This window comes from Felis catus, chromosome D2 (genome assembly GCF_018350175.1).
Source record: "Felis catus isolate Fca126 chromosome D2, F.catus_Fca126_mat1.0, whole genome shotgun sequence".
Taxonomy (NCBI): Eukaryota; Metazoa; Chordata; class Mammalia; order Carnivora; family Felidae; genus Felis; species Felis catus.
This window is the reverse complement of record NC_058378.1, coordinates 8,028,825-8,052,807: the sequence shown is the minus strand read 5'-3', so window position 1 is coordinate 8,052,807 and position 23,983 is coordinate 8,028,825. Positions and strand designations below refer to the sequence as shown.

The 23,983-nt window shown below is 44.1% G+C and overlaps 1 protein-coding gene across 13 annotated transcripts in view; it reads left to right on the top strand.

Moving 5' to 3' along the window:
• The first annotated feature begins 3,586 nt into the window (after positions 1 to 3,586).
• The window catches only part of RNLS (renalase, FAD dependent amine oxidase), a 367,960-nt gene continuing 347,563 nt past the window's right edge, over positions 3,587 to 23,983 (top strand). For 10 of the 13 annotated variants that reach the window (XM_045039886.1, XM_045039889.1, XM_045039883.1 and 7 more), the window contains exons 1-5: positions 3,615 to 3,740; positions 4,340 to 4,576; positions 4,732 to 4,837; positions 5,566 to 5,708; positions 13,900 to 14,058. In XM_045039886.1, the coding sequence (XP_044895821.1) occupies positions 4,453 to 4,576; positions 4,732 to 4,837; positions 5,566 to 5,708; positions 13,900 to 14,058 (532 nt within the window). In that variant the 5' untranslated portion in view covers positions 3,615 to 3,740; positions 4,340 to 4,452. Of the gene's footprint in view, positions 3,741 to 4,339; positions 4,577 to 4,731; positions 4,838 to 5,565; positions 5,709 to 13,899; positions 14,059 to 23,983 lie in introns of all 13 variants that reach the window. The other 3 variants (XM_045039884.1, XM_023240333.2, XM_045039890.1) reach the window with 2 other exon arrangements.

The following is a 23,983-nucleotide window of genomic DNA, read 5'->3' as shown; positions in this document are numbered from 1 at the left end:
CACCGTGGCTACCTCTGTTCAACGGTCATAACAATCCCCAGTTCTCCATAACTTTCTAAAGAAAATATTATTGATCATAGCAGAAAAGCATAAGAGAATGAAGGATTGATGCAAATTCGCAACTGGAAACACAAGTCACAAAAGTATGCTTAGACTCCAGAACTGCATAAGCAAAGGTTTACCACTTTCACAGATGCGTGGAAAACCTGAGGGTGGAATCAGGGAACATAAAATAATTCAGTGTCGCTCTAGCACAGGACAGATGAAGATTATGAAGATAAGATATAAACATAGGTTGGGGAAATATCAGTGAACACCATTTATACCAAGCACTTCACCTGGATTCTCTATGAAACTGAGAGCTACTGAAAGTTGTTTGAGCATGGTAGTGACTGACCCAGAAGCTCAGCGCGGAATACAGGTTAGGCGCAGGGAGACCGCTTAAAAAACCACTAGAATAATCCTGTTAAGAAGTGATGGTTGCTCGGGGCGTCTCGATGGCTCAGTGGGTTAAGCGTCTGATTCTTGGTTTCAGCTCAGGTCATGATCTCAGGGCTTCATGTGCTGGAGCCCCACATCGGGCTCTGTGCTGGTAAGGCAGAGCCGGCTTTGAATTCTCTTTCTCCCCCCTTCGCTGCCCCTCCCCCATTCACGCTCTCAAAACAAACTTTAAGAAAAGAAAACGAAAATTCTTAAAAAAAAAAAAAAAAGAAAAGAATGAATGGTTGCTTGAATTCAAGCAATGCATTCATCTGTTGGTGATTTCTTTCTTTCTTTCTTTTACTTTAGAGAGAGAGAGAGTACAAGCGGGAGAAGGAGATGCAGGGGAGAGAGAGAGAGAGAATGAATCTCAAGCAGGATCGACACCCAAGTGCAGAGCCCAATGCGGGACTCGATCCCACGACCCTGGGATCACGACCTGAGCCGAAATCAAGAGTGAGACTCTCAACTGAATGAGCCACCCAGGCGCCCCTGTGATTGCTTTTCAAAATGCTAAATGTGCACAGATGACGAGAACGCAGCGAAACAGGCACTTTAGTCCATTTCTGGTATTTCTGGTGGAAGTTGGATTTTTCTGGTGTAGAGTGGTGTGGGGTTGGATTTAAGAGACAAAGGAGAAGAGGTCAAAGACCAGAAGACTAACACTTAGCCAGAGGAGAGAGGAGAAGTTATTGAAGATGACCATGAGGTTGGAGCCCTGATGGTGCAAGAAACAAGGAAGCAGGAGGAGATGGTGGGAACGGGGAGAACAGACTCAAAAAACCCACGGGGACCTGCCCTCCCCTCAACCGTGAGACACTGCGGAGCCTCGGGTAGACTCATGTTAACTCAGTGTTTGCATTTACATTATGTTGGTGGCAGAGGCCCGTTGTCATAGGTTATTTCAAATATCCTTTCCAGACAATTCTGAGATTTTATTTTTAATTTTTTTATGTTTATTTTATTTTTGACAGAGAGAGACAGAGCACCAGCAGGGGAGGCGCAGAGAGAGAGGGAGACACAGACTCTGAAACAGGCTCCAGGCTCTGAGCTGTCAGCACAGAGCCTGACGCGGGCCTCGAACTCACGAACCGTGAGATCGTGACCTGAGCCGAAGTTGGAACCTCAACCGACTGAGCCACCGGGGCGCCTCACAATTCTGAGATCTATAAATGAATAAATACATGGCTTCTATAAAACATTTGAAATTAACAGAAGAATATAAGTACATCTGCTTCCTCTCCTATTTCTCTAATACTGCGTATGTCCTTGTTTCTGTGTGTGTTTCCCATCCTCTGGGATTCTACTGGTTTCGAAGCAGTTTTTCGTCATTATACGATGAGCACTTTTCCCATACACCCTTAAACGTTTAAGCCGTATTTTCTTAGTAGCTTTATTCAAATGTTCAGATAGCTATAATCTGATCAATCAAATCCCATTGATTGTTTACCGGAATGTTTCTAATAGCACTGAGGGAAACACGTTTCTACATAAATCCTAATGTATAGCTATACGCTATTTTCCTAAGATAAATGTCTACATCTGGTATCTCTCATTTAAAGGACAGTTTTAGGGCTTTTGATATATGATCAACGCTGCTCCGGTCAACTTAGCCATCGCACCTCCATCACTACTGCATTAAAGTGCGTTCTGCTACATTCCTGCCAAATGCAGGCACATAACCTTTTAAAAAGCAATTCCCCAAAAATGAAAAACGATATCGCATTTTTTTGGGCTTTTTTGGGTATTGCATTTTAATTTTTATCTGAATATAGGAAAGTTAAACCTTCTAATCTGTTTATTGGACTTCTGTTATTTGTTTCTTTTTTTTTTAATTTTTTTTTCAACGTTTATTTATTTTTGGGACAGAGAGAGACAGAGCATGAACGGGGGAGGGGCAGAGAGAGAGGGAGACACAGAATCGGAAACAGGCTCCAGGCTCTGAGCCATCAGCCCAGAGCCCGACGCGGGGCTCGAACTCGCGGACCGCGAGATCGTGACCTGAGCTGAAGTCGGACGCTTAACCGACTGCGCCACCCAGGCGCCCCTTCTGTTATTTCTTTCTATTCAAAAATTGAATCTGCACATTTTCGTTTTGGATTTTGTCACTTAATTGTGTCTTTAAGATTTTATATAAGGATATTTAGCTTTCGTCTTTCATACCTGCCCCCAAATTTGCTACTTGTATTTTGTCTTGTGCATTTTGGACATACAAGTTGTAAATAATCATGTATTGTTTTCCTGTTCAGTTCCATCTTTTATTTTTATGTAGATCTTCTTACAGACTATATATATTCATCTATATTTTCATCTAGTTCGTCTTTTATCAGACGTATGTACCGATCCATCACCAATGACGTATGGTAATTTTTTATGATGTAATTTTTACATAAAGTAAACCTTCCAATTTTTAAATGTTTTCATTGTAATTGACTACCATTGTCAACTACCATTGACTACCATTGTCATAGCTATTCAGTTTCTGTAGTTTTCCAGGTGATAATTTATCTATAATCCACTGTAACTTAATTCTTTGTTTTAATAGTTGTTCGTTTTCACTGAGAATTTCCAGGACAATGTTGGAGGGAAACAGATCAGCGATAAAGGCATGAACCCAGTCCTGTCCATCTCTGCATCCCACAGGATATCGGAATGTGTTCCGGCATAAAAACATTTACCGAAGAGCGGAGCGATCTCACGTTTTCTGGTCAATCACACATCTGTAATCGTCACAGATCTGAAACGAAGACACTAGTGTCCCCATTCCCCAGATGGAGAAACTGAGGCTCGAGCTGAGATAACACACACAGAGCCCACAGGCCAATCTTATTAGAACCGTCCCAGGATTCCGACATCCTTCGGGGCATCGCTGGTGCGGTCCCCCCTCCGCCCCTCAAGACCGCAGTGTCACGCCGGCAGGGGCGCGCACGGGGACCCGGGCTCAGCGGCGGCTCCAGCCGGGGGTGAGGGGGGGCAGGTGCGCGCGCCGTCCCGCCCCCCCCCGCCGCTCCGCTCGGTCCCCTGAGCGCCGGCTCCCGCCCCCCAGCCCGGCGGGCCGCTCGCCTCGCGCCTGCCCCCTGCAGGCCGGCCGCGGGGCTGCTCGCGGGGGGGGCGGGCCCGGAGCGCGGAGCGGGGTGCGGACATGGCGCGGGTGCTCATCGTGGGCGCCGGGCTGACGGGCAGCCTGTGCGCGGCGCTGCTGAGGAAAGAGACGCCCCGGCCTGTGCACCTCACGGTGTGGGAAGAGGCCGGGGACTCAGGTGGGTCGTCCGGCGGCCGAAACCGGGGCAAGGAGGCCGCCGCCGGCCGGGGGTTCCCAGGCGGCGAGCGGCCCCCCTGGGGGAGTCGGTGAGAAAATCCAGTGGCGGCCGCGGCCGGCGGGTCCCGGCCGCGGCATGCGCAGTGCGCGCCCGGCCACGTGACCAGGGCCTCATACCTACCCCCCCCCCCCCGCCCCCAGGGCACGACGCGGGGGGGGGGGGGGTGGCTGTGACCCTGGCGCGGTGGGGGGTGGTGTCGGGGAGCGGGAGGGGTCCCCAGGCAGGAGGAGCGAGGGGAACCGGCGAAGCGGGAGAAGGGGAAGGAGGGGTGGGGGGGAGGGAGGAGTGAGAGGAGCGGGAGGAGCCCCGGCCCCGGGAAGGAGGGAGGGAGGGGGAAGGAAGGGAGGAGCGGGAGGATCCCCGGGCGGGAGAAAGGGAGGAGCCAGGAGGAGCTCTGGCCCTTTGCAACGCTTGGGCCTGGGGTCTTGGCCAATACGTGGGCTTACATCGCGGCCTGCTGGTGCCTTTGTGGCCTTCTCCCCGCTTCGAGGAACCCGAAGTGCCCGTTGGCCAGGACTTTACGAAGACCTACTTTACAGAATCCCTGTTTTCTCATGAAACCTGAGTGCAAGAGTGAAAGCATTCCTTGACTGATGCATCCTGACATGTCATTCGTTGTGTCGTTTTATTTGATCCATTCATCCGTTCTTTAATGAAACATGGGAGTCCGTGCTCCCGGCGCCGAGCTGAACAACGCTTGCCGCCCCATTCTTGTGCCCTCTTTGAGAAAGGGCCTCACGGTGACCAAATTGCCTCTGGACTGCTTCCTGACCATGGTAGGTTGCAGAGCCTAAAACTGAAACAAAAACAAACACCAAAAGGTCTTTTAAAAATACGGCTATGATCTGTTCGGCCCGACCTGAGCTGAACCGATTGAATCTCAGGAGGTTCATTCTGATGCACTAAGACGTTTCCTGTGGATTCATTCAAGGGGGGAGAATGGCTACGGCCCGGAGTCCTTGCAATCCACAGAGCACCGTTGACTTGGGAGCCCAGTACATCACCCGCACTCCCCATTATGCTAAAAAACACCAAAGGTGAGTTAGTTGCAAGGGGTGGAATCCTTCTTACTGAGTGTATGATGTAAACATGTTGAGATCATCCATTTTTAACTCTGCCTCTTGTAACAAAATAGAGTGAGGGCAGGACAATATTGTCGCTGTCGGTGGTGGTAGCAGGAAGATGTGAACCTGAGTGAAGTGGATAAGCTGGGATACATACAGGTCTCCCGGGGTTATTGAGAAGACCGGAGGAGCTCTTACCCCACGGGGGCTCAGTAAATGTGCTTGACCGAGTCAGGGTTGAGGAAGAGGGAGGCCGGCTGTGACGCCAGGCAGTCTGCACCAAATTCAAGGTTGGTGCCCTGCCTGCCTTTCTGTTTACCTTCTTCACTGACTTTAATTTTGAAATATGCAAGAAAATGGGCCTTCTGCTAATGTCAGCAGAAGTTTTATGGATTCTCCAAAGGTTGCTGTTCGTCACTTGAATTCTGTTTTATTATTATTATTTTTTAAGTAAGCTCTGTCCCCATAAAGGGGCTTGAACTCACGACCCAGAGATCAAGAGTTGCATGTTCCACCGACGGAGCCAGCCAGGCCCGCCCTGAGCTATGTGTTATCAACACGAAACATGTATTCGGTTGATCATATCAAGATTTCTAGTTGTTATTTAGAATGATAATCTCTAAGAATTCTTGGACGAGACTATATAGTATTTTTAAGCTAACTAATTACGGTATGTAATTATATATGTTGATTTATTTCAGTTTTTATGATGAACTGTTAGCTCACGGCATTTTGAAACCTCTGACCTCTCCAATTGAAGGGATGGTAATGAAAGAAGGAGACTGTAACTTTGTGGCACCTCAAGGACTTTCTTCAATCGTTAAGCATTACCTGGAAGAATCAGGTGCGGATAAGGTTTTCTCTGCCTTCTTTTAAAATTAGCATTTACAGGGGCGCCTGGGTGGTGCAGTCGGTTGGGCGTCCGACTTCAGCCAGGTCACGATCTCGCGGTCTGTGAGTTCGAGCCCCGCGTCAGTCTCTGGGCTGATGGCTCAGAGCCTGGAGCCTGTTTCCGATTCTGTGTCTCCCTCTCTCTCTGCCCCTCCCCCGTTCATGCTCTGTCTCTCTCTGTCCCAAAAATAAATAAACGTTGAAAAAAAAAAAGTTAAAAAATAAAATAAAATTAGCATTTACAAATAAAAGTTGTATATATAGTTAAATATTAATACTATAAAGAAAGTCATAAAATACGTGTTCTCCTATTCACTGCTCAACAGCTAATTTTCTCTTCCTAAAGTAATTCCTGATAATAGTTTTCAATATATACTTCCAGAAAAATGTTTATGTATCAATTGATCTTATATGACTATCTTTATGTATTTATTCATGCGTGTTTATGTTTGCTCTTTTTAAGATATGCACACAGGATTATTTTACATAAACCATTCTACAAGTTGTTTGGTCTGTTTATAATAAATCACCCCCCCACCCCCCCCACCCCCCCTCATTTTCTATCTATCTACCTCCTATTGGTTCTGTTTCTCTGGAGAATCTTAACACATCATCATGGACAGAATCATATCTTAGGTCTATTTTCATATCAACAAATTCAGTATGCTTCATTCTTTTCAATGCCTGTTCAGTATTACATTATTTATGTATAAGTAAATACATGAATACATTGTTTATTAACTATTAACTTTCTGGTAGATATTTAGGTAAATATTTGGGGGGGTGACGGGTTGTTTTGGTTTTTGCTAATACCAGTGTTGGTGCATTATCTGACCCTGATGCACTTTTGTAAGCATATCTGTAGTACGATAGCTGTCAAATGGTAATGTGCATTTTTTTGTTGTTGTTTGTTTTTTGAGAGAGAGAGAGAAAGCAGGGGAGGGGCAGACAGAGAGGGAGACAGAGAATCTGAAGCAGGCTCCCTGCTGTCAGCGCAGAGTCTGACTAGGGGCTCGAACTCATGAACCATGAGATGCTGATCTGAGCCAAAATTGGTTGCTTAACCCACTGAGCCACCCAGGCGCCCCATAACGTGTATTTGTAATGCTATCTTTTCCTCTTAAAGAGCATCTCATCATCAACGGTGAATGGGACATTACATCTTGATATTATGGAGATTTTTGGGTTTTGCCAATGTGACAGGTTAAAGATGGTATATTTTTGTGTTTTGATTTGCATTTACTTAATGAGTGAGTTGTTGTTTTAACCAGCTCTTTGCATTTTTTTTCTTTGAATTTATTTACAACCTTTGACTCTTTTCTATTAGGATGTTCATTTGTTCCTTATGTATTTTATGAATGTTTTGAAAATGACCTTTGTTTTTTTTTTTGAAAATGACCTTTTCAAAAATGATGATAAATGATCTTGGATGACAAATGATTTTTTTCTTAAACAGAAGTAGGTTTCTTGATGAGTCATCATTAAATAAAATGCCCAGTTCAAGATCACTGAAGAAAGGTGCTGAGAATTTTTGTTTCATAAGCTATTTCTAGGATAATTATTGTTTTGATCCTCATCAAATATTAGTTATTGAGAACTATCCCAGGCAAGGGAGAGATCAATGAGATTGAATATACAACATAAGAACATAGTAAATACCATTCTGGTTAGACCATTTCTCCATCTAGGATTCAGTCTGTGGTCATGTATTACTCAGGAGTTTCCAGAGAAACAGAACGAATAGGAGATAGACAAAATAGGATACGTATACATGTGTGTATATATATATGTGTGTGTATATATATACATATATATATATATACACATACTAGAATACATTGGATATATATACTAGGATATATACGTATATATATATGATTTATTATAAAGAATTGGTTTATGTGATTATGGAGGCTGGCAAATGTCAAGATTTGCCGGATGCGTTGGCAGGCTGGAGACCCAGGGAAGCCAACGGTTTAGTTCCAGTCTGAAGGCTGAGAACCAAGAGACGTAATGGTACAATTCCAGTCTGAAGGCTAGCAGCCTCCAGACCCAGGAGGAGCTGACTTTTCAGTTCAAGTCCAAGTACAGGGGAAGAAAACCCTCCAAACCCTTGTTCCAGGTTGAAAGCGGTCAGGCGGGAAGAATTCTTCTTCACTGTCAGGAGGGTCAGGCTTTTTGTTTTATTCAAGCCTTTGGCTGATTGGATAAGACTCATCTGTGTTAAGTAGGGAGGGTAATCGGCTTTACTCCGTCTACCAACTTAAATGTTAATCTCATCCAAAAAGCACCCTCATAGACAGACCCAGGATAATGTTTGACCAAATATCTGGGCACTCTGTGACCCAAGTTAATGCATAAAATTAACCACTGCAGATTATGATACCATTGGATATTTTATAGAATGTCTCCATCAGCTTCATATACCCTGTAACTTTAAAAATCTCATTTCTGTTGTGATTTGGCCCAATCTACATGTGCATATTTACTGAAATCCTCAGGTACTCACTAACCGTATTATATATCTACCCATCCATGCATGTCATATATCCATTCAATATAGACTTATTGAGTAGTTGCTATATGCCAGGCACTGTTTTAGGCGCTAGCGATACATGAGCCAAAGTCCTTGGCCTCTCACAGCTGATGTTCTGGCAAAGAGACCGTTCTTCAATACACAGTGCCTACATCCTTATTCTGGTAGGTGTTAGGGGAATGTATGTTTTGTCTTCCAATTTTGCTTTGGAAGGTCTTGGGAAAAGAGGTTATATTTAATTACCTGCGGCTCACACAGAATGTGGCACACATCATGGGCACGCATGGGCAGTGACAGTTACCATGGCTGTGCCATCATGCTATCATGCCCATGCCGCAGCTGTCATACCATATGATCCTACAGCAACAATTCAAAGCCTAACTATATCATTATAACACTCGCCACCTTTATACTATTCATACACAGCCCTGCTACACCAACATTATCCCTATCGCAAACATGAAATAAAACACCCCTAACCACCTCATGCTGATGCTAATACTATCTCTAGGGGGCCTTCTGCCACTCTCGGGATTCATCCCCAAATGAATAATCATCCAAGAATTAACAGAAAAGGAGATAATTATCATACTTACACGACTAGCCTCATAACATTATTCAAGCTATATTTTTATACACCCCCTCCCATTGTAACCTCCACCATACTACTCCCACTCACACCAATATTATCCATCCTGCATTAGGAGTTTAGGTTAAAACAGAGCAAGAGCCTTTAAAGCCCTAAGTGCATCATAGCCATGTAAGTCTGCACACTTAACTCTAAGGACTGCAAGAATCTATCTTACATCAATTGATTGCGAATCAAACATGTTAATGAAGCTAAGTCCTGACTAGATTGGGGGGTTTCCATCCCATGAAATTTTAGTTAACAGCTAAATACCCTAATCAATCTCCTTCCCTGCCATCTAGGAATAAAAGGCAGGAGAAGCCCAGGCAGCGTTGAAGCTGCTTTGAATTTGCAGTTCAATGTGATATTTCACCACAGAGCTTGGCCAGAAGAGGGCTTCAACTTCTGTTCTTAGATTTCCAGTCTAACGCTTTACTCAGCCATTTTACTTATGTTCATAAACCGCCATTTTCTACTAACCGCAAAGATGTCGGCACTCTATATCTCCTAACTGGTGCCTGAGCTGGCGTAGTAGGAACCGCCCTTAGACTTCTAATTCGAGCTGAACTTGGCCCACACAGCACTCTACTAGGAGAGGATCAGATCTATAACATAGTCGTCACTATCCGTGGTACCCTGGATGGGTGCCCTGGCTCAAGCGATTGACTCTCCGAAGGCTAATAGTACGGAGGTGTTGAGTCTTGGGAATTTTAGGGGGTTGAGAGGAGTAACACCTGTGGGTGGTCAGCAGCCCACCGACTCCGGAGTCGGGGCAAGGCTTGAGTGGTAAAAGGCTGTGAAGAAGCCTGCAAAGAAAAATACTTCTGAAATGATGAAGAGAATTACTCCCTCCCGCAGGCCCTTTTGAGCAATAGGTGTGTGGTGGCCTTGAAACGTGCTTTCTCGGACAATATCTCGTCATCGGGGTGTATAGTTGGCAGGTTGGTTGTCAACCTTACAGTTAATAAGGATGTTGAGTTGAAGTGAAATCATATTGCCAATCCTGAAGTTACCAGGAGGGCTGAAAGAGCTCCCGCGAGTGGTCAAGGGCTTGGGTTAACTATGTGGTATGCGTGGGTTTGGTGGCTCGTTAGGTGCTCTTCTGTAGGTGTAGACTTACTAACAGGGTAAAGGCATAGGCTTGAATAAGGGCCACAGCAAATTCGAGAATTGTTAGTAAAACACGAATAACGAAGGCAGTGAGGGCGACAGAGGTGCTGACGTGTATTAGGGCTGGAGTAGCTCCTCATTAAGTGAATTAACAGGTGACCTGCTGTGAGTCGTAAGGTCAGAGCACCTGGTGGGATGAAGAGGCTAATAGTTGCAATGACCACAAGTATAGGGATTAGGGGAAGAGGTGTTCCCTGAGGTAGGAAGTGGGCTAAGGATGCTTTCGTCTCGTATTGGAACCCGGTGACCATGGGGCCGGCTCTTGAGGGCATGGATATTCCCTTGTACCTAGTAAGTGTCATGATCTATACCATGATAGGTTTCTGTGTCTGTATCTATTTCTGTATACGTATAGGTGCATATGTATACTGGAGGTGTTGTTAAATATATTTAATACAGTGATATGCATTAGGTGACTATCAGTTCTCATTTAACTAGTTCTTAGTAAAGACCTGTTTCTATTTTCAATTTGTACAGCCTGTTGTGACAGTGAGTCTTGTAGGTTTTTTTCTCTCACTATATAAAACACTATTTACTTCAAAAAGTAATTTTTATTTTTTTTAAAGTTTATTTATTTTGAGAAGAGAGAGGGTGAGGAGGAGCAGAGAGAGAGAGAGAGAGAGAGAGAGAGAGAGAATCCCAAGAGGCCATGAGATCATGATCCGAGCCGAAATCGGGAGTCAGTCATTTAACCAACCGAGCCACTTGGGCGCCCCCAAGAAGTAATTTTTTTTTTTTTTTTAAGATTGTGCACTACTGGTAGAAAGCTTGGAAAATACAGTAAAATGGCAGGAAAAATGTCATTATATCTGTCAATAATAAGCCCATCTTGTGACCTACTTTCTGCTTTTAATTTTTTTAATTTAATTTTTTGTTTGTATTTATTTTGAGAGAGAGAGAGAGAGAGAGCCAGTGGTGGAAGGGCAGAGAAAGAGAGGGAGAGAAAGAGAATCCCAAGCGGCTTCACACTGTCAGCACAGAGTCCAGTGCAAGGCTCCAGCCCGCAAACCGTGAGGTCATGACCCGAGCCAAAATCAAGAGTCAGACGCTTTCTTTAAAAATGAATTTTGAGGGGCGCCTGGGTGGCTCAGTCGGTTAAGCCTCTGACTTCGGCTCAGGTCATGATCTCATGGTTCATGAATTTGAGCCCCACATCAGGCTCTGCGCTGACAGCTCAGAGCCTGGATGGAGCCTGCTTCGGATTCTGTGTCTCCCTCTCTCTGCTCCTCCCCTGCTCACGCTCTGTCTCTCTCTGTCTCTCAAAAAATGAATAAACGTTAAAAAAATAAATAAAAACAAATGTTGATATAATTGAGTTCAAGGTTTACATAATTTGAGTGTATATAAACTTTTTCTTTGTTTATTTTAATATTACCTTTGTCATATTTCAGGAATCTTTTCCCCTCTCTACCCAGAACTGTTATTATAGTATTTCTAGACATTATCTATACCATTTTAAAATTTACAGTTATATCCCTTTAAGCTTCTTTAAAGCTCTCTGTCCTCTAAATGGTCCACAAAAGTTTTAGTGATTCCACAACGTAAGTTGGGAGAGTTTCTGGAATCAGAATGATCTGGATTCAAATTAATGTTCTGCCACCCCTTCCTAGTTATGTAGTAATGGGAACGTCTAAAAATCAATACCCTGGTTCTTTCATTGGAGAAATAAGAGTAGTAATAGTACCCACTTTGTAGTACACCCACTATAGAATATACGCACTCATTGTCAATCCAAGCAAATAACAGGCCAGGTACATAGCAGTCTCTTGACCAATGCTGGTTCAGAAAATAAGCTACTCTAACGAGGCCGACCTTTGTCTGCCCTCAGTGCAGAAGAACCCAAATTGCCAAGAGATTCCAAAACTGCTCTACAGTTAGGAATCGGTTAGGCTTACGAGCCTGCCAGCTGTTGGACGAACCAGTCAGTAGTAGCTTAGATTGGAGCCGACTTCCGGGGAAGTTATCTGTGTGCTTTAGGATAGGGATAATGCTGAATAGCACAGATGATGCTTTCGGATGGCTTCAAATCTCTAAAGCCAGTATCTAACCCCTTAAATATACACACCTACCAATGAGCCCTTAAATACCCTTAAATACACATCACGGATAAGCACGCGATGCTCTTTTCAAAGGGAACATCATGGGAAAACACAACAGCATAGAACATATACAATTCCTAGGCCTACTTGAGGTCCAGATCAGGGCCAGGACTAGAGCGAGGCGAGCAAGGTGACCTGGCCGGGGTGGGACATCCTAAATAAACAGAAGCAAGCTAAGCAGAGCTGCTCTGGCAGGAGTGGAGACGGTGTCTGTGAGTCGGACACCCCAGTTACCTGCACCTTCCCCAGGCTGGGGCCTTGGACAAACCCTCAGGCAGGTTGGAGGCAGTTTACAAGCCCTTGCTCTAATCTGCTAACGGAATGGTGTTAATTGCCTCAAAGAGATTGACCCCTGGGATAGATCCCACGTACCTAAAACACGCGGATGTTTTGAATCAGTCGGAAGGAATGATCAAGGCACTGATGGTGGAGGGACCTCACAGATGAGGGGGCTCACACTGAGCCAGAGCAGCCACAGGAGGGAAGCCTCGTGGCCCAGGTTGGATGTAAGCCTGTGTTTGAGCGGCTGGGAGCCCGAGGTGTGGCAGGTAACGATGGACAGGACTTTCAGTGAGCTTTTCTGTTTTGTTCTTTCTTCACTTTTTTTTTTTCTGTTCCTGAGGCTGCATGAAAAGTGGACTTGTTTTGGGGGCACCTGGGTGGCTCAGTCGGTTAAGCATCCTGCTCTCAATTTCTGCTCAGGTCACGATGTCACGGTTCATGAGATCGAGCCCCGAGTCGGGCTCTGCGCTGACAGTGCAGAGCCTGCTTGGGATTCTCTCTCTCCCTCTCTCCCTCTGCCCCTCCCCTGCTTGCGCTCTGTCTCTCTCAAAATAAATACACATTAAAAAAAAAAGTAGGAGCGCCTGGGTGGCTCATTTGGTTACGCATCCAACTTCAGCTCATCTCATTGTTCGTGGGTTTGAGCCCCACATTGGGCTCTGTGCAGACTGTGCAGCCTGCTTAGGATTCTCTCTCTCTCTTTCTCTCTCTACCCGCCCCCCCAACTCTGTCTCTAAGTAAATAAATAAGATTAAAGAAATTAAAAAAAAAAAAGTAAAGTCGTTTTTAAATCAAAGTTTTCTGAAAATTGAAATGTGAGGTAAGTGCTTGTGTCCCAAGGAGGCTTATTGATCCAATTGTATTTTCTTACCTTTTGGTTTATGGTTCATGTTTCGTTCTCTTCAACGGGTACTGATGAAATAGAATGTGCCGAGTGCTGTCCTGTGTATGCGATGTGGTATTCGTGGAAACAAAACAGGCGTGATTCGTTGCTCATGGGCTCACATTTTAATAGGGAAGGGAATAATAACCAAATAACTACTCAAATAATTAAGAAAATACCTCGGTGATAAATGCAAAGAGGGAAAATGAGTTGACTGGCCATTCTAGATTGTATTTCTCTTAATTCCAATTCTTCTTGGTAAAGGTTTTCCACCAATTAATAAAAGACGGCTGTGGTTATTATTATTGATTATAGCAGTAGTTCCCCCCTCCCCCTCCCCCCCCAGAGCAGCCATGGACCCGGAGGTCCAAGGATGCGAGAAGGAGAGGAATCCTGCTGGATGAGAAAGAAAGTGAGCCCCCGGGGCTGTAGACGACAGACTTCACTGTTTCGTTCACCTGAGTGGATTCGGTTTGTGATTCTTCCCGGCGTCCTCATTCGCACGGCAATCCTGATTATGTGAACACGACTTCGCTTTCGGAACAGGTGCCGAGGTCTCCTTCCGACACCGTGTGACCCAGATCAACCTGAGAAATGGCAAGTGGGAAGTGTCCAAGGAAACAGGTTCCCCCGAGCGGTTTGACATCGTTGTCCTCACGATGCCGGTTCCACAGATTCTGCAGCTCCGAGGTGACATCGCAAACTGTGAGTCCCGGCCCGCGCCGTTCGCCCGAGAGACTGGAGTTCCTCTCACAGGGCATGAGTTCGGTTAAAACTGGCTTAGCAGAGGGTGTGTTACGGATTCTCTCGCTTTGCATGTTTTAAAAACTGACACCGTGGACTTGCTCGTGACATTGGTCTAGGTCAGACTGACACCCAGAGGATTGTTCTTTAACCGGTTGGAGGTTGAACATTGTTGTTATTGCCCTTGCCTTTAAGAAGTAGATATTTTTGATGGACCTGCATGTAGGTTGGCCTAAATGAAGAGCAGTGTCTTTGTGGCCCTCGTGGGGGAAAGGAAGGCTTTTCTGATTCAAGAATTGATTACGTCAAGCTTCTGACAAGCCTCATCTTGGATGGCTCCTGAGTGCGACGGCTACTGAGTTCTTCCCTGCTCGGGACTTGTCGGTTCACTTTTTCTTTACCCGGCTTCTCCCCTCCTTTTTTTTAAAAACAGGCTTGAGGTATGATTCACATACCATACAGTTCACTTATTTAGAGTGTACGAGTCAGTAGTATTTGGTATACTCCCCAATATATGCGACCGTTACCCCATTTTCATCACCTTGCAAAGAAACCCCAAGTCCTAAAGCATTCAGCACCTTCCCTGTGTCTCCGTTTCCATCCCAGCCCCGAGCAAACAAGAATCTACTCTGTGTCTCTGTCGATTTCCCTATTCCCTGGATCCTTAAGAAAAGCCCTTCTGTGGTCCTGCTTTGCTTCCGTGTATAACAGGTTTTGCTGATTTTCCTCGTCTCTTCCGTCATGTGTGACTGGACCTGACTCATCAGAGCCACTGACTTCTAGAAGTTACGTCATCTTGCTTTGAAGCCCGTGGGTTAGAGCAGTGGTGGGCGGGGCTTCAGGGCCGTGGGATGGTGGGGGATATGGTCGTGCCTATAGCTTTTGACTTTCTCGTAGGACTAAAGTTGACATTGGATTTAACTGAGGAACAGCCTTTTATGTCCCCATTAGCACGAAAACTGGTAATAAATACGGTTTGTAGATCTTATTTTTAGAGCCATAATGGGAATTGTTCTCCAAGGAAGAACATCGCTGCTTATTACACCTTGGAAGCAGTGTATTTTTCCCGAATATCAGGTCCACCGCGTGGTAACAACGTAGGTCCTTCTCCGGCACAGTCTGAGATGACAACATAGAAGGGACTGGAAAGCTTGCCAGACAGCTAAGGGCACAAAACCAATTTCAAGGATCTCTTTTACAAGCCTACCTCTGCTCTGTTGTTCTATTGTCGCTTTAACGTAGGAGGACTTCTTGCTATGGAGTCTGTAACAGGTGGGCTGACTTGGAGACTGGTAAATAACATACTGTAACACTTACTGAAACACAGCGGTTGGTCATTACATTTGGTTGTGCTGTAAATTGCATGTTCCTGTTTTTATTTTATTTTAAAAAATTTTTTTTAACGTTTATTTATTTTTGAGATAGAGACAGAGCATGAATAGGGGAGAGGCAGAGAGAGAGGGAGACACAGAATCTGAAACAGGCTCCAGGCTCCAAGCTGTCAGCACAGAGCCCGATGCGGGGCTCGAACTCACGGACCATGAGATCGTAACCTGAGCCGAAGTTGGACGCTCAACCGACCGAGCCACCCAGGCACCCCTGCATGTTCCTGGTTTTAAAAGCTACCTATTTTTGTATGTGAGGGGAGACCCTTTAACATTGCATTTTGAAAGCAGTTCTCCATATTTGTAAATGGTGATATATACAACATAATGTCATGGCATGGACTGACCCTAAAGATCTTGGAGGCTCTGCTAATTGATAATTTTATTTAGATCTGCTGTATCCTTATTTTTTTGAATGTTGGAACTGTGTGGGGGTGAGAGATACCTTAATTCTACTATTATTTTGTTTCTTTCTGTCTTTCCTGGGGCTCTGGCTATTAATTTTTTTCTGCAATTTTTGCTTTGTGATCTTCTGATACCGTATTATTTGATTCATAAAGTATCTTTACTACAATGATACTCTCTAACTTAAAAAGGTCTGTCTTGAGTCTCATTTTAATTTTATTTTGCCTTCACGTCCACCTTGACCAATAAATGAGATGCTCATTCTTTGGTTTTCATGTGTCTGGCTCAACATTTTTACTTCTAACCTTTCAGAGGTACTTCATTTCAGAAGAACATCTTTTGTATCTGTTTATCTTTGAGTGCAGTAATTTCATAAGGATATACCTTCTTGATCATTTCTTACGGGGCGTGTTGTCCATTTTTGACTTGAAGACGGCTTTTTTCTTATTTTCAGCTGTTTCCTCCTGATACTGTACTTACTTGAAGAGTTTTTTCTGTTCCCCCTTTGACGAGGATCTCACAGTATCTCCACAACTACAAAGTGTCTTCTTCCCATATCTGCCATTTTATCTCAACTCACTTCAACTTTGGTCTTGGCATTACTTTGTCCTTTCTTTTGCCGGCCTTCTCTCCTCATCACCTATGTGATTTTTCAAAGAGGTCATAGATTATTCACTGTTTTCAGGTCATTGCCTCATTCCAGCCACATTTTTCTGGGATGTATTTTTCATCAGCTCCTTTGTGAGGTTCTGTTATGCTCTGTCTTCCTTAGCTTCTCTACTTGGGTCCCTCTCTAATTATTACCCATTTTTCCATGATCCCATTTCTGTCGACTTCACAAAGCATAGTGTTGTCAAGAACGGCCAGACATTTCAGTCAGAGTATGTTGCTAGTGATTATAAAGATTGGGTGCCAGTGATCATTAATATAATAATATTCTTATTAATATGGAAAGATTCCACAATATTTTTAAATTAGAAAAAGTATATAGATGGATCTGTATTTCTTTTCTGTTGACAAAAAATGGTTTGGCAGAAACAGATTAACGTTGTTATTGCTTGAAGATGATTTTAATTTCCTTTCTTACAATTTTGTGAATAGTCATGACTCTAAAAATGAGGACAGTTTACTTTTACTATAAACAATGATAACGACACCATTTTAAAAAATGTTATCAAGCTGCAAAGGAAATAGAACTGTTTTCCTTTTCCTTTTTATTGGAGGCGTACGATGGGTTATGTGGGATCTTTGTGATGAAAACGTTTATGGATGATTGACTTGGTACACTTGACTGAGGGTGATGGTCTTTGGGTTTTGGGTTGGCTCAGTTCAGAATTGGACCCCATGTGAATAATTCTGTGTTTAGTTCACTGTTAGGAAATAAGTCACCCTGGCAGAATGTGCTAACACTGACCCTTTACTACCTATGGGTCTAAAACAAAAGGGATTAAAAACATCCGCTTTCTCTTTGTTGTAAATCTCAACAGTGAGCTCAGTGTGAGGATCATCAATGTCTTCTCTCTGTGTTTTCTGGAGAACCTTAACCACGCTCGCTCTCATTTGATTCTACTTCCATTCCTGCGAGAAAGACCTTCATCTACAAAGCCACGTGTTGCCATCTAGTGGATCCTGTGTGCATTGCAGCTCCCTCAGAATTTTTAAACTACCGAGGACTCTGAAGATGATGGCAATAGGGGATACACGTAAACCTGTAACTGTAACATAATTCCCCACACCCGACAGTCATCACAGGGAAATAAACTTAGGCGCATGACAACTGACTGACCGACTTACCCGGAAGTGCATAGCTGGTCAGGGACGGAACCGGGTGCCATCTTCCAAGCCTCGCATTCCTACGAACCGTGAGCAGCCCCTCCCTTTGCTTTCTCTGCATTTCCTTCTCGTCCCCGTCCCCTTTGTAAATCACATCTGCCCTTTTGGGTCGATACAAACGCCATCTCTTACGTGAAAGACTTCCCTGTCGATTTCACGTGGACTGGATTCTCCCCTACGCACTGCTCTCTTTTCCTGTTTTGCTTTTTACGGGAGACACAGAACTATATTTTGGGGAGGCAGTTATGTATTACATTTATTACAGTATCCCAGGTGAGAGAACAGGGAATCTTTATGGCCCATATAGAGAACCTCTTATCATTCACGATTCACCTTCTGGTCCTGTGACGGCTACTCTAGAATACAGCCACCAAAGAAAAGCAACCATGAGGCCTTAAAGCAGGCAATTTTAGAATAAGGGTATATGTGCTTTAATTCTTTGTACAGAAGTTTGCCATCCGACATAGTATTATTTGTTTGAGTCTAAAAGAAATGCTTCCTTTGTTTATATTTTTAAAATTATAACACTTGTTCACCCAAAACGTAATAGCTTAAAAATTTCAGTAAATTCACAGATGGTAGGTTTTTGATGGACTATTGAAGATCTTGGGGGTACATTTCTAACTTTCTGAAGATGCCCTAGTGAATGTTCCCTTTCTCAGTAGTTATCTGCCTAGCACTCTTCCCCTTTCCTCACATCGGTTCCCCAGTGAGCCAGCATCGTCCCACGCCGTCTTCTCTTGTCCCACACCTTCTCCGGCCACACAGCCTGGCTCCAGATACCCTTCATGCTGGGCCTAAGAATTGCTCAGGATATATTCTTAATATATTCTGTTCTTTCCATTTTATTTTATTTTATTTTATTTTATTTTATTTTATTTTATTAAGTTCATTTTTTTTGAGACAGAGAGCAAGCATGAGGAGGGTAAGGGCAAAGAGAAAGACAGAGAGAGAGAGAGAGAGAGAGAATGAGAGAGAGAGAATCCCCAGCAGGCTCCGCACCATCAGTGCAAGCCCAATGCCGGGCTCGAACTCACAAACTGTGAGATCATGACCTGAGCCGAAATCAAGAGTCAAATGCTTAACCGACTGAGCCACCCAGATGCCCCTGTTCTTTCCATTTAATTAACTTTATTATTAATATATTTTACTGATGAAAAATTAGAAACTAAAAATAATATGAAATCCACTCATAATTCCAGCCCCTTAGATACTAACCTAGTTAATACTTATTTCTGGATATTTTTAAAGGTAGAAATAAAAAATGTATTTCTTTTCTTAACCTCTCTTAAAAAATTTTTTTTTTTTTTTATTTTAAAGAGAGAGAGAGTGAAAGAGAGAGCAAGGGAAGGGCAGAGGGAGATGGAGAGAGAGAGAATCTCAGGCAAGGTCTACGCTCAGTGTGGAGCCTGACACAAGGCTCAATCCCAGGAACCTGAGATCATGAGCTGAGCCGAAATCAAGAGTCAGACACTTAACCGACTGAGCCACCCAGGCACCCCTCCTCCTCTTTTTTTTACTTTATAATATTTTAGGAATATCTTTCCAATGCCAATGAATATTCATGTGTGTCATGATTTTTTCTACATACTGTTCTATTCTTTGGATTTACCTTGATGTGTTAAACCTTGACGGACATTTAGGAGGTTTCCAGTTTTACAAAGTGTTGCTCACAGAATGTTCACAAAGTGTTAAGTGCAAAGCTGAAACAAAGATTTTCTCCACTACATTCTTTTCCTCATGGAAATAGTTAATTTTAATATAGACTAGAATAAGGCCCTCTCGATGAGTTTTGTTCTGAGTTTTCTTGGCTAATCAGTGTTTTATTTCTGTGTGCTTTAGAATCAGGTTTCGTTAAAAACTCCTGTTGCGGGGCGCCTGGGTGGCGCAGTCGGTTAAGCGTCCGACTTCAGCCAGGTCACGATCTCGCGGTCCGTGGGTTTGAGCCCCGCGTCGGGCTCTGGGCTGATGGCTCAGAGCCTGGAGCCTGTTTCCGATTCTGTGTCTCCCTCTCTCTCTGCCCCTCGCCCGTTCATGCTCTGTCTCTCTCTGTCCCAAAAATAAATAAACGTTGAAAAAAAAAATTAAAAAAAAAACAACAAAAAACTCCTGTTGCAATATTGATTTGAATTACATTGAACTTAAGCATTAATTTAGGGAGAATTGACACCTTACAATAGTGTCTTTCTATTCAAAAAAATGAAATAATCCTGCATTTATTTAGGAATTTTTATGCCCTTCAGTAAAATTTTGTAGCTTTTGTCTTAAGATCTTAGACATTTGTTGTTACTATTATTATGAAATCTTTTATGGTATCTGTGGAGATTGGGAATAGTGTCACTTCTGTTTTGCGTTTACTTAGGTGTTTCCAGAAAACACCACCTGGCTAAGTTTTTAAATCCACCATGAAAAATCTGTTTCTTCTGAGAGTGGAGTTAAACCCTTTTACATTTATTGGGATAAATAGTATGTTGCTTTTATCGCTTCCATTGATGTCTGTTATTTACTTTACTTTTTTTTCACTTTTTTTCCATTTTCCTTTTTTTTTTTTTTTTTGGCCAACTTTATCAAGTGTCTCTTATTCCCTCTCTCCCATTGTTTATGTATAGGATCTACTGTGCTTTGTCATTCCATTAGTGGTTATCCTTTTACCCTTTACAAACATAGTTAAACCTATTTCATTTCCCTCCGATTCCTTTCTACCTCTCTATCTCATTCCACAAATAATTTTTGGATGCCTACTGTATTGGATATTGTTAGGTAAAGTAAAAAAAAAAAAAATTAGTCTTTCTTCTCTTCTCCCAAAATATTTTTATTACTTTATTTATTTATTTATTTATTTATTTATTTATGTTTATTCATTTTTGAGAGACAGAGAGACAAAGCACAAGTGGGTGGGGGGTGGGTGGGAGAGAGGGAGACAGAATCCGAAGCAGGGTCCAGGCTCTGAGCTGTCAGCTACTTGTCTCGTAGGAGCATTTCCTATAGAAGAGAGACTAATGTTTTCCATTTGATAACACAGACATTTGCCAGACTATCATTTATTTGTCTTTTGCTTTTTTTTATACCATTTGCCATAATAATTTCTTAAGATTTTAATTTTGTTAAGTATATCTATCTTTCCTTTCATAGATGCTGGAGTTTCTGACTTGCTAAGGATTATTTCCCTCACTCTAAAGTCATATAAATATTCTAAATTGTATTTTAATACTTTTAATTCTTATGCCTTACATTTAAATCTTTATCTGTAATATGTATCTTATAAAGTATGAGATAGGGATCTGACTTGGTGGTATTTTTCTTTCCCCAAAGTGATACCAATTTTATCAGCATCATGAGCTTTGTTTTTCCCAGTGAATTGAGATTCTTTATTTGCCATATGTTAAGTTCCATATATACTTACATTTGTTTCTGGATATCCATTTTGTTCCATTTATTTATTGAGGTGCCAATGTCATCACTATTTTCTTTATAGTCACTTTGTGATTGTGAGTCATTTTTAGGGAGTCCCGGCTGTATGTGTGTAAGCATGAGAAAGCTTTATTCTTCCCCAGAAGGGACCTCGAGGTTTCCTGTGTGAACTCCACGTCTTTACAGAGTAAGGGCCTTAATGGTCATTTGCCACAACTTTTTAGTCACTTTTGACTGTTTGAGTAGCCTCATGTTGGTTTTTGCGTTTTTTTAAAATTTTTATTTATTATTATTATTATTTTTCATGTTTATTTATTTTTGAGACAGAGACAGAGCATGAGTGGGGGAGGGTCAGAGAGAGAGACGGAGACACAGAATCCGAAGGAGCCTCCATGCTCTGAGCTGTCGGCACAGAGCCCAACACGGGGCTCGAACTCACAGACCGTGAGATCGTGACCTGAGCTGAAGTCAGACGCTTAACCGACTGAGCCACCCAGGTGCCCCTTATTATTTTATTTTATTTTATTTTATTTTATTTTATTTTATTTTATTTTATTTTATTTTATTTTTGAGAGAGACACAGAGTGCAAGTGAGGGAGGGGCAGAGAGAGAAGGAGACACACACTCCGAAGCAGACTCCAGGCTCTGAGCTGTCGGCACAGAGCCCGACGCGGGGCTCGAACTCACGGACCGCGAGATCGTGACCTGAGTCGAAGTCGGACGCTTAACCGACTGAGCCACCCAGGTGCGCCTTATTATTTTATTTTATTTTATTTTATTTTTGAGAGAGACACAGAGTGCAAGTGAGGGAGGGGCAGAGAGAGAAGGAGACACACACTCCGAAGCAGACTCCAGGCTCTGAGCTGTCGGCACAGAGCCCGACGCGGGGCTCGAACTCACGGACCGCGAGATCGTGACCTGAGTCGAAGTCGGACGGTTCACTGACTGAGCCACCCAGGCGCCCCCATGTTAGCTTTTAAGGCTCTGTCCTGGTTGTGTTAGCATCAGGTCAGAGCTCATTCCCGCGGCCTAATCAGGTAGGCTGGCAGGCAGGTACCAGGGCTGGTGACTGGGTGGATTTGGGGGTCTGATTTTGAATATCTGCCCACTGCCCCCCTCAGACTGTATTCCGTGGGGGCATGGCTCCTGGGACTGGCTGCCCTGGGTGGCGGGGAGGTGGCCTCGGCCTCCCCAGAGTTCATTCCTGTTGTCCGATGCTCGGTGACGGGTCTCCACGCAGAGGAGGCGTGGTGTGTGTTGTTGGCCCGAGGACACATTTCAGCCTCGTGCTGAACCTTCCCAGGGCTGCGTCCCCTGGGCTGGAGGCGGCCGTGGCTCTCCCCGCCAGCCCCACGGGCGGGGCTGCTTTGCCTCAGCCCCCCAGGGCTCTGCAGTTGAGCAAGTACCTGGTTAGAGGACACGGCCGCTCCTTCTTGGAGCTCCCTCTCTCCAGGGACTGTTTCTGAACCATCCTGGGGCGGGGGGGCTCCTAGGGAAGGGCATCCCCTTCTCCCCGCTCCCAGCATTTGGATGGACAAAGCTTCTCTCTGGGAATGTTGACGTTCCCATAAAGCCGAGCTTTTGCGTGTCACATCCCTCTGACTTTTCTCTCCGTATGGACTGGGTGGGGGGCTCAGGGTAGTAAGGCCGGTTCTTCCTCGGTGATGCCTCACAACCTTCTGACAGCAGTTGGCTCGGTCCTTTTCCTGGTGGCCTCTTGCCCTTCAAGTGTCGCTTCATTAGTGCTCCTTGTTCCCAACTTTACAGAGAGCCGGCGCGACAGGGAAACTTCCGCTGCGGTTTCGAGGCCCGGAAAGCAAGAATGTCCTTACTGCGCCTTTAATAACATCTCCCGACTCAGTGGTAACCATGCTCCCATCAGCAAAGTTGACTCGTTGGCCTCCCTCGGTCGTGAGTTAGCCTCCTGTTCGTCCTTCAGACTCTAAGCAGAGCTGCTTCCTCAAGAATGTCCTCCTGACCTCCACGAGCAGGCCATTTCTCCCACTCTGCGTTATCCTCGTTTCCTGCGCCTCATGTTTTTAACACTTATCACAACTGCAAATAATTAATGGCTTCATCTGTTGGGGGATGTGTGTCTTTTCCGGTAGAGTGTGAAGTACAGGGAGACAGAAGCTGGTTCCAGCTTACCTGTTCCTGTTTTCCCGGGATCCCCTGTGAGTGCCTCACCTATGCTCAGTCCTCAGTCTCTGTTTACTGAATGAAGGAACGAATGAATGACAGTCTGAAGTACGTCTCGAAGGACAGGCCGAAGGGAAGGAAGGAAATACTTTGGAGGAGAAAAAAGGCCTTCGCCAAAAGCTGGAAATGGAGATGCTTATTTTATATTTTGGGGGCTGAAAACGGACTGGCTTGGTGGGAGCAAAGGCTTTGTGGTGGGGAATTGGGGGAGATAAGGCTGGAAATGTGGGTTCGGGGCAGAATGTGGTGAGCCTTGCACGTGAACAGTGTTGAACAAACAGAGGTCCTCGTTCACCAGAAATACTGAATCTACCTTCTAGAACCTGACTGGGTACCTCGAGTTGGTACGTAAATTTACGGCATTGGTTTGGGAAGAAGAAAACGTTTGCGGGACTTGGAGGGATGTTGTTGCAAAGGCTTCCAATCTTAGCGGATGTGCTCTCTTTGAATAGACACTTAGAACTTTAGTAAACCGAACCGTAAAGGTGCGTAATCTCAGACCTTATGTACTGTGGAATAAAATGATAAATACTGCTCCACGAACACCTCTCACCACCTCCCTACGACTGCTAGGATCTCCCATTATCTCCGATGGAAAAATGAGAACCAATTCTTTTTTGCTAAAAGAAGCTTAAATTCTTCATTTTTCTTTG